Source organism: Lathyrus oleraceus, chromosome 7 (genome assembly GCF_024323335.1).
Source record: "Lathyrus oleraceus cultivar Zhongwan6 chromosome 7, CAAS_Psat_ZW6_1.0, whole genome shotgun sequence".
Lineage (NCBI taxonomy): Eukaryota > Viridiplantae > Streptophyta > Magnoliopsida > Fabales > Fabaceae > Lathyrus > Lathyrus oleraceus.
This window is the reverse complement of record NC_066585.1, coordinates 234,027,376-234,037,527: the sequence shown is the minus strand read 5'-3', so window position 1 is coordinate 234,037,527 and position 10,152 is coordinate 234,027,376. Positions and strand designations below refer to the sequence as shown.

General features: G+C 35.3%; 1 protein-coding gene across 1 annotated transcript; it reads left to right on the top strand.

Moving 5' to 3' along the window:
- Positions 1 to 223: 223 nt before the first annotated feature.
- LOC127106464 (pentatricopeptide repeat-containing protein At2g03380, mitochondrial) lies at positions 224 to 3,358 on the top strand. The gene has a single exon (XM_051043756.1). It carries the CDS (start codon positions 711 to 713, stop codon positions 2,805 to 2,807), a length of 2,097 nt encoding a protein of 698 aa, XP_050899713.1. The 5' UTR covers positions 224 to 710; the 3' UTR covers positions 2,808 to 3,358.
- The last annotated feature ends 6,794 nt before the right edge of the window (positions 3,359 to 10,152 follow it).

Below are 10,152 nucleotides of genomic sequence, written 5' to 3'. Positions count from 1 at the left end.
TCAACTTTCTAACTCATAAATGACACGTGTGATGTTTGAATAGTAAAGGACGGGATCATATGACAAACACGTGATTAAGTTCACCCCACATCCCTTGTTTTATCTCTTGGAAAAACGTGTAAAGCCACATGTAAAGTAGGTTCAACTAAACTTTCTCTTAAATATTCATGGTCCTATAAATTAATTGTACATATTACATTAAAAGGATGACTCATCTTGGTCACCCTGTTGGTGAATCAAAGTCCATAGATGTGTGATCAAACTTGTAAGCATTATAACCGGTCTTTTGACCAACTCCTCAATGAAACAACCTCATATGGAAATACATAGTCATGAAGTTAGATATGATTCATTCACTTTTCACATATCAATATTCCAAAATTCTCTTGCGCTCCATATCGTGGACAAATCATTATCTATTGTAATCTCAGCAAGTATTGGAAAAAATTCGGCAGACCAAAAGATGCGGTAGGCTAAAATGTTTGTTTTAGTTGCAACAATGAAAAGATTACAATGACACTTTGTATGATCGAGATTACACTTTTGATAATGAGTGATAATTGTGTAGGATCGAAATCACAAAGTTTATTACTACTATTATTTTGTTGATGCTGTCTATGTTTATGTTATGTAATTATAATTTAAACAATTTATCATATGCTATATAAAAAAAAAAAAACACAATATCGGGCAAGAAAAGGTGATGAAGCATGTTGATCGTACCAAGGATCGTGCTTCGTCTTCAACGGAAAAAATGGAGGTCCCTCAGTTATCACCACCACCACAGCCATGAACATGATAACCACATTCACCAACCACTTCCACTCCCTCCAACATTCTACCTCTCCCGTATCTGCAGAAACCTCGACACCGTCAAGAAGCTCCACGCTTCCCTCCTTATCCACGGCCTTCCCCTCGACACCAACCTAATCTCTCTCTACGCCTCCTTCTCCTCCCTCCCCCATGCCCGAACACTCTTCCACCGTTTACCCTCTCCAGACCTCCACTCCTTCAAACTCATAATCCGTTGGCATTTTCTCAACGACGACCACTCCCATGTCGTTTCATTCTACCACCTCGCTAGACTCACTCTCGGCTTCTTCAACGACCTCGTCGTTTTTTCCATTCTCCTCAAAACTTGTTCTCAGTTACGCGACCTCGTTCTCACCACACGGCTTCACTGTCACATTCTCAAAGCGAAACCTCCTGATAGCTTTGTACTCACTAGTCTGGTCGATGCTTATTCTAAATGTGGAAAGCTTCATTATGCGCGTAAGGTGTTTGATGAAATACCTGACCGAAATGTTGTGTCGTGGACTTCGATGATTGTCGCTTATGTACAAAATGACTGCGCTGAAGAAGGTTTGATGTTGTTTAATAGAATGAGGGAAGGGTTTGTTGATGGGAATGTGTTTACTGTTGGAAGTTTGGTTACTGCTTGCACTAAATTGGGGTGTTTGCATCAGGGGAAATGGGTTCATGGATATGCTATTAAGAATGGGATTGAGATTAATTCTTTTTTGGCAACTTCTCTTTTGAATATGTATGTTAAATGTGGTGACATTGGAGATGCTCGTTCCGTGTTTGATGAGTTTTCAGTTTCAAATTTTAGTAGGGATGATCTTGTTTTCTGGACTGCTATGATTGTTGGGTATACTCAGAGAGGTTATCCTCAAGCCGCGTTGGAATTGTTTACTGATGAAAAATGGTATGGGATTTTGCCTAATTCTGTTACCCTTGCGAGTTTGCTCTCTGCTTGTGCTCAACTGGAAAATATTGTTTTGGGAAAGTTATTTCATGTTCTGGTAGTTAAGTATGGATTGGATGATACTTCAGTGAGAAATGCTCTTGTTGATATGTATGCAAAGTGTGGACACATTTTTGATGCGCGTTATGTGTTTGAAACTTCGGTTGATAAGGACGTTGTCTCTTGGAACTCGGTTATTTCTGGTTATGCACAGAGTGGTTCTGCATATGAAGCTCTTGATCTCTTCAACAGGATGAGATTGGAGGTGTTTTCGCCGGATGCGGTTACGGTTGTCGGTGTTCTCTCGGCTTGTGCTTCCGTTGGTGGTCATCAAGTTGGTTCATCCCTTCATGCTTTTTCCTTCAAGTATGGTTTGATATCCTCTAGCATCTACGTTGGCACTGCATTACTCAACTTTTATGCAAAATGTGGGGATGCAAAGTCAGCTCGCATGGTGTTTGATTTGATGGGAGAGAAGAATGCTGTGACCTGGGGTGCAATGATTGGTGGGTGTGGCATGCAAGGTGATGGAGTTGGTTCTCTTGCTCTCTTTAAGGATATGTTGAAAGAGGAACTTGTGCCTAATGAAGTGGTTTTCACAACTTTATTAGCAGCTTGCAGCCATTCAGGGATGGTTGGAGAAGGATTGAGGTTATTTGATTTTATGTGCAGGGAGTTAAACTTTGTTCCTTCCATGAAGCACTATGCATGTACGGTTGATCTGTTGGCACGTGCTGGCAACCTCCAAGAGGCATTGGATTTTATTGCTAAGATGCCTGTTCAACCCAGTGTTGGTGTGTTTGGAGCTTTTCTTCATGGTTGTGGACTTCATTCCAATTTTGAATTAGGAGAAGTGGCAATTAGGAGAATGTTGGAGTTGCATCCTGATCAAGCTTGTTATTACGTGCTCATCTCAAACTTGTATGCTTTAGATGGAAGATGGGGCATGGTCAAGCAGGTGAGAAAGATGATAAAGCAAAGAGGATTGAACAAGGACCCTGGTGTTAGTTTAGTGGAGATGGATGTCAACAACAGTACATATGCAAATGTCGCGGTTTAATCTTATTGCCTTTGTGATCAATCTTATTGCCTTTGTGATCGTAAAGTAAAACTACATGCTTAACAACTGGCTGGATTAGTTCCATGATCACCCTGCCAGAGATGGGAAAGTTCTGAAACTGAGTCTTGTAAGACTCAAGGCCACCGCTTGAACATAAGACTCATGGTGCTTGGCAGAAGCTGATGGGTTTGAGGAGATCAAGTGATCAAAAGGTCAGCATGAAGTTAGTAAATGGCCTTTCTGTAGAAGCAAGGTTGTCTAGCTCGAAAGTCTAGGTAATCTCATGGAGCATTGTAGGCTCGACTCTAGGACATGACTGTACGAGTTTACTAGATGCAAAGCCAAAAGTCGATTAGATGCAAAGCCAAAAGTCGATTGATATGGTCATGCTCAACAAATACTGGTTTGTCCAATAATAGTGGATTTTCATAATTTTTAAAAACCTAGTTCAAGTGAGTTCTTTTTGCAGAAAACACGGCAAATCGTAGGTAGATATAGGCCTTAGAACAAAATAATTAAAGTTGTTTGAAACAAATACTTTTGAGTGTGATACTCAAATTTATAAGATAATACATTATGTAATTTATATTCCTAAAATTTGATTTTAGATAGTGAATATATTTATTGAGTTACTTTTTGGGAAGTGATTGCATTCCCTTAAGAATGAGATTTTTACTAATGTCCCGGAGGCGAAAATTTATGGATGTTTATGATTCATGAATTGCCCTGAATCAAATCATATTTATATAGTTTAGTTCAATTTATAATAACATTTCAATAAAAATGCAGTTAATTTTAAAAATCGTTTCAATTCAGTATAAAACTAATTTATAATCGGTTGGTGTTATAAACTAGTTTATAATCAGATTGTAATTATAAATTAATTTTATAATTTGAACTCTTTTAAAATCAATTTTAAAAAATAATTAATTTAAAATTCCTTTTTTATAATATTTGAAAATATTTATTTTAAAAAAATAATAAAATATATTTTCTGAAGAAAAAAACGAAATAATTTTTTTTAAATTTATGGAAAAGGGTAAATTTAAAAAGAAAATCATTTTAACTTTAATTTTTCAGGAAAAAAATCCGAAATAGTTTTTCTTTTGGAAAAATTAAAATTTTAGAATAAAAAATTATATTTTTTTTCTATATAAAAATTTCAGAATAATAAATTTTAAAATTTTTTAGAAAAAATTTCGCTAAAAAATTATTTTGATTTTTCAAAAAAAAATATTTTTCAAGAATTTTTTTATTTCAAAAAACAATAATTTTTTATTTTTCTGAAAAAAATATTATTTCAAATTAATTTTTTTTTAATGAATAAAAAAATTAATATTTTCAAAAAAAAAGTTATTTTATGAAATACAAAATATTTTATTTTCAGATTTTTTTTCTAAAAAAATTATACTTTTTTTTATAATTTTATTTTTATTTTTCATAATTACAAATATTTTTTAAGTTCTACTTTTTTTTCACATTCTTCTTCTTTTGATAAAGAAAAATTATTTATATAACTAAAACAATTTATAAAAAAAAACTAATTATGAACTGATTGTAAGCTGAATTATATTTGATTTAACTGATTCAGTTGATTAAAATCAACTATTCAAGTGGTTGAATTATTTTATAGTATAATATAATTCAGTTTAATAATATAGTTTGATTAATTATACTTTTAGACACCTTAGGAAAAACAACTGCAGATAGAAAATGAGATTGACTTACAATATTTTAGTTTAGCGTTGTACTGTCATTTTTTTAAGTGGCATTTCATCTCTAAGATGTATGTATAGTATTAGTATTTTACATTCAGCATAGATTATAATTTTCTTCTTATCGAAGATATTAAATTGCTCACTGCTCTATTATATGGTTTTACAGTGATGTTTTCACATTTTTATTTCTTTTACTTATTTCTTTGGAGGAATTTCTTATGAGCTGCAGATGAAACATGCTGCCTCTCCAATGCGATAATGATTCTTCTGAGAAAATTCCTTCGGTGTGTTTACATTTAGACACCTACCTCTAGGAGTTTTCTTTGTATACGTTGTATAATGGTTATGTATTGGCAAGGTCCAAAGCTATCTGACATTGTCTTCTGCATTTCTTTGTATTTTACATGGAAACATACTATGACTGACTTTGTCTTTACTGTTATAGTTTGAATTGTTGTAATGTGTCTGAAATGACTAGGGAGAATAGTGTCTTTATTTATGAAGTTATTTTAGTGCAATTTACTTTGATACATCTGTTGTTTATTCACCATTATATATTTCACGGTTCATATGATTTCTCAAAGTATATTGATTTATATACTCAACCCTACTTAGTTTAGAAAGACTTTTGATAGTTGTTCTGTCTTATAGAACTTGTACCCTTTTCCACCATGATTCTATTGTTCAGAATGTTTTGCTAGCAGCCAGAAAAAAAAAATGCAACTAATGCAAGAGTTAATCACTTTTATGTTCACTTGACTCGTAAAACCAAAAAGTCAATGACATTTTTGCTTCTATTGAACAGTGAACAAAATATGGAGATTTCTCAAAAGCATGTAGGGATCCGATGAGTGAATTGAACTTATAGAAACATATTTCAATAACTTTTCATCTTGATCTTTAATACTACTAGTAAATCGGGGATTTGTTTTTAGAATAATTAAGCTTTTCAATTTTTTTACCAATGATCATCTTTCCTCATAATATATCAAACTATCCATATTTTAAAATTAAAAAAATTTGCAGCAAAGAGGGGGCACTCAAAAATGCACATAAGCGACACATTCACTGGCGCATGCACCACTAATGCGCCAATAGGTCTGATGCATGTGTTGTATAGGCCAATAGGTATTGATGTCTATGTGTATTTGCATCACGTCATGCATCAACAAATCACAGATTCCCCGCCGTGTTTGGGACAATGACATCAACTTAGAGTCGATATCCAATGGAATTTTATCGATTGAAGAGACTTCACTAAGGATGTGTGTCGTTAGTGGAGTGCAATCATCAACGGGTCATAAATGAAGATGTCATGCCATACGAATTTAAATCATCCCAAAATTATATGAATGAGTATATATCGGTTACAACAACTTAACTTGTGTATATCCCGAGGTATTTGATCGACTCACGTCTACGAGCTTCGTCATCAAACGCCTTACCAACACAATTACACCCAATAACCAACCCAACAAAATTGTCAACTCACTTACACCCCATCAATCAACTCAACATGATAACCAATTCACCTACACCTAACAACCAACCCAACAAAATTGGCTTGTGTTATAGAAAATCTAAAGACTACAAGCTAGTGGCTTATTGTGATGATGATTATGCTAGAGAGAGACTTGAGAGGAAAACTACTTCTGGAAGTTGTCAGTTTCTGGAAGATAATCTAATCTCATGGTCCAGCAAAAGGCAATCAATAATAGCACTTTCAACTGCTGAAGTTGAGTACATTGTAGCCTCTGGATACAACACTCAGATGCTCTGAATGAAAAGTCAGCTAGAAGATTTCCAGATATATGAGAGTAACATTCATATACTCTGTAATAATACTTCTTCTATTTGTTTATCTAAGAATCCCATTTTGCATTCTAGAGCAAAACATATTGAGATAAAACATCACTTTATACGTGACTATGTTCAGAAAAAAAAATTTAAATCTAAAATTTATTGATACTGACCATCAATGGGCTGATATCTTTATAAAACCCCGTGTTGAATATAGGTTTGTTTTCATTCAGAAAATTTTGAAAATATACTTATGTCTAGAATGAAAAAGATGTGTTTCTCAGAATGTTAATCTCTCAGAATTGTCATATGAGAGTCTGAGATTTGTTGGTTGTTCTAAACGTGTGAGTCTTCTGAAGTGAGAAGGTTTCATAAGTTCAGATGTATCCAGTCAGAACTTGTTTGATTACACAAATCTGCTTTATGGATATTGAACAGCTTCACATTAAATAGTTGTCAATCAGTCTTGATTAGTGGAACAATTTTAAGACACCAGTCTTAGAAAACTGAATTGTTTCTGATTTGCTGATGTGACACGTTGGACGAATAAATCTTGGGATTAGGTAAAATATTCATGTTTTACCCCCTTGTCAGATTTTTGCATTATTAAAAAAAAAATCATGATTATAAAAAATTCTATTAAAAATTCACTTGACACACTTTCGCTACTATCACAATCTATATTTTCTCTCTTTGAGCTTAAAACTTTAAGCAAATCCTAAAACCCTTTGTTCTTCATCAACAATGGCTTCTTTACAACAATCTGCTCAACAATCTCAACAAGAACAAGCTCAACAACAAGTTGTTGTTTCTATTCAACTAATTGGTTGTGGTTCTTCTTCATCTTCGCAACCACAACCACATCTTCCTAATCTGCTTCAAGTTGTTTCTTCAAGATCTTCTTCAGGTTAACTTGTTCATACTAAAGATACTTATGATACTCCTGAGATTACTTTGAGTACTCAAGCTGAAAATCTTGAAATGACGTGTGAACTCTTGGTTGAGTTTGATAACATGAAAGACAATGGTGTTAATTTGTTAATTACAGTTATATCAAGGTTGGGAAAACTTCTTCAACCGTCTTCAAGGTCCAATCTTTTATCATTTGGTTAGAGAATTTTGGATTCATGCCAAATCTTCTCCTTTTCAAGTTACTTCCTTTGTTTTTGGAATGAAGATTGTCATTTCGGAAAAGCTTATTGCCAAACTCATTGGTCATGATGGGTCTGGAATAAGGGTGGAACAAATGATGGAAAAGGAGTCCAAGATGGATTAAATTTCCAAGGTGATTTTCCTCTTTGGAAAACAATCAAGCAAGATCAAGGATCTTCACCCTGAGCTTAGGTGTTAGACTATGGCACGAATCTAGAAGGGGGGGGGGGGGGTTGAATAGATCCCAATTAAAATTTGAGTCAGCGCTACCAATTAAAAATTGATTTTGAAAAATTGTTTTAAGTGCGGAAGCGGCCGAGGAAAATATAGTCTAAAATGAACTGTTATTGGAAAATCGGATATGCGTCAAGCCTATGGATTAGTGATAATGTAGAATACGAATCACTCCACTCGTCACACTATCAATGACTTGTTTCACTAGCTAGGATTCCTAGTTCCAATGATTCAAGGAACAAACCAAACTAGATGCACAACTAAAATAATTTTGGTCTAGGAAAATTATCAAACACTTGGTGTGCAAAAACACTCCAAGTGATATTTATGTTGAGTAAGTGATTCCAATTAATCTAGTACAATGTCCTATTGTACTTTGGATTCAAAAACAGAGTTTTAACCTCTTACTCAATTAATATCAATGTTTGATAAAAGTGCTTATACTAAAATCACTTAATTTTTAAGCTAAAATCAATTATGCAGAAAATTAGAGAAGGCAAAGATTTGATGAGGCAGTTCCCCCGCCGTCCTCGCTTCGGGGTACGTCTGCCCTCAATTCTAAAACTAGAATTGAGATGATTTAATAGATATCACCTGTTGAATTTAACCGTTTATACAAGGATTGCAAAGCAAATATACAACAGAACTCTCAAGATGTTGAATGTTGCTTCCACTCCTTGTTCCTTGATTCAAGATGAATCAAGCCCTTCGATTGTTGTTGATAGACCTCCGATTCCAGCCCCTTTGTTGAATAACCCTCAGTTCTTCAAACCCTCGGCCCGGCTGATCTCAACTACAACAAATCGAACCCGAATTCTTCCCTTCAATATCACTGAATCCGCTACTAGATTGACGAAGACTTCCTCTTCTCAATCACCTTCGCTCAGCTGAAAATTGATGAAGAAATTCGTCCAAAAACCCCCAAACAACAAACCAGTCTTGGAGGACAAAACCCTAAAGGTTTTATTCAAGAAAAAACCTGTCGCAAGCTTCAACCCGAACCGGATTCCCCAATCTCGGCTTCGAACCTTATCACCTTTAACCAATCACAAAGCACTTCAAAAATGGTTGTGTGTAGTTGATGTGTTGTGAGATGTTGAAGATGAAGATGATGAATCTTGGACACCTATTTCACTTTTTCTTGTTTCTTTGAACACTTGAAATCAATTTGACAAATGTTAATTGATACAAGTAACTAACCTTCTATATATAGTAACCAACTTACCAAACAAAATTAACAGCTTTTCAAACAAAGAGGAAAATACTCAAAAGCTGAATTTGCGCACGAGCGGTCGACCATAGCAGGTCTATGCGTCGATGCATGGCCTGCAATGTTGGACAGACTGAAGAATGCTTCAGTATGCGTCGACCATAGGTCGGCGTGCGCTGACCCGTGGGAAAATGAAAGTTTCATGCGCCGACCCTGTGGTCGACTCAAGTCTTCCATGCGCTGACCCGTGGCCAACTGCACTATGCCATGCGCCGACCTGTGGTCGACTCAAGCCACCATGCGCTGACCAGTCACCAACTGGTCTATGTTATGCGCTGACCCGTGGCTCATGCGCTGACCCTTGCGGTCGACTCAAAACCTGCAAATCTGCAAAAATTCATATTTTTGTTGTTTTCATGCATTTTGTCATGATCACATTTTATCCACATATGTTGTATGAAATATAGCAGTTTTAGATGAGCATAGAAAAGGATATGATAGGTGATATGTTGCATTTGTTTGTAGACGTGGAATCGACAATGTCGATTCATCCATGGTGGTTATTTGTCATCATCGAAACTTATGATTGTATGTTGTATGACAATTTGCCCTTACAAACTCCCCCTTTTTGATGATGACAACCTGTGTAAAGCCGAAGAGACAAACAACATGCAATATTTACACATATTATGCACACTCCCCCTTTCTTTTGTAATCTAAGGCTATCTGCAAAACCGACTGTTAATTATTGTGAATATTTTGGCAATATTTTGGCTGCTGCTTGTACCTCTTCTCCCCCTTTGACAACATCAAAAAGAGAAAAGGAACGATTAAACAACGTAACATAAAACTCAACAGGAGATAGGGAATCAGATAACAATATCACACCAAATATCATTACTGAACAGATAAAAAGAAGATAACATTAAATTGGATTTGCACAAACGAGCACAACAGAAAATTAATTCAGTCAAACAACAAAAAAGATCAGATGCATATGCAGTCCTATGTCCTAATGGTGTCGTCCTCGATGGTAACAGATATCCGGGTTTCTGTAGGGGTCAGCCATAGACGATATTTGTTCAGCAATACCGCCTAGATACTTGATACCCCCGTCGACCGACCGTTCCTGGCGTTCAAACGTTTCGGTAAATGCTGCATACCGTTCATTCATGCTTGTAGAGAGGTTATCGAGCCTCTCATTTTGTGCTTGAAGTTGGCTGCTAATATG

Excerpts from the sequence above, each read along its gene's own strand:
- LOC127106464 (XM_051043756.1), top strand. The coding sequence starts at position 711 with ATGTTGATCGTACCAAGGATCGTGCTTCGTCTTCAACGGAAAAAATGG.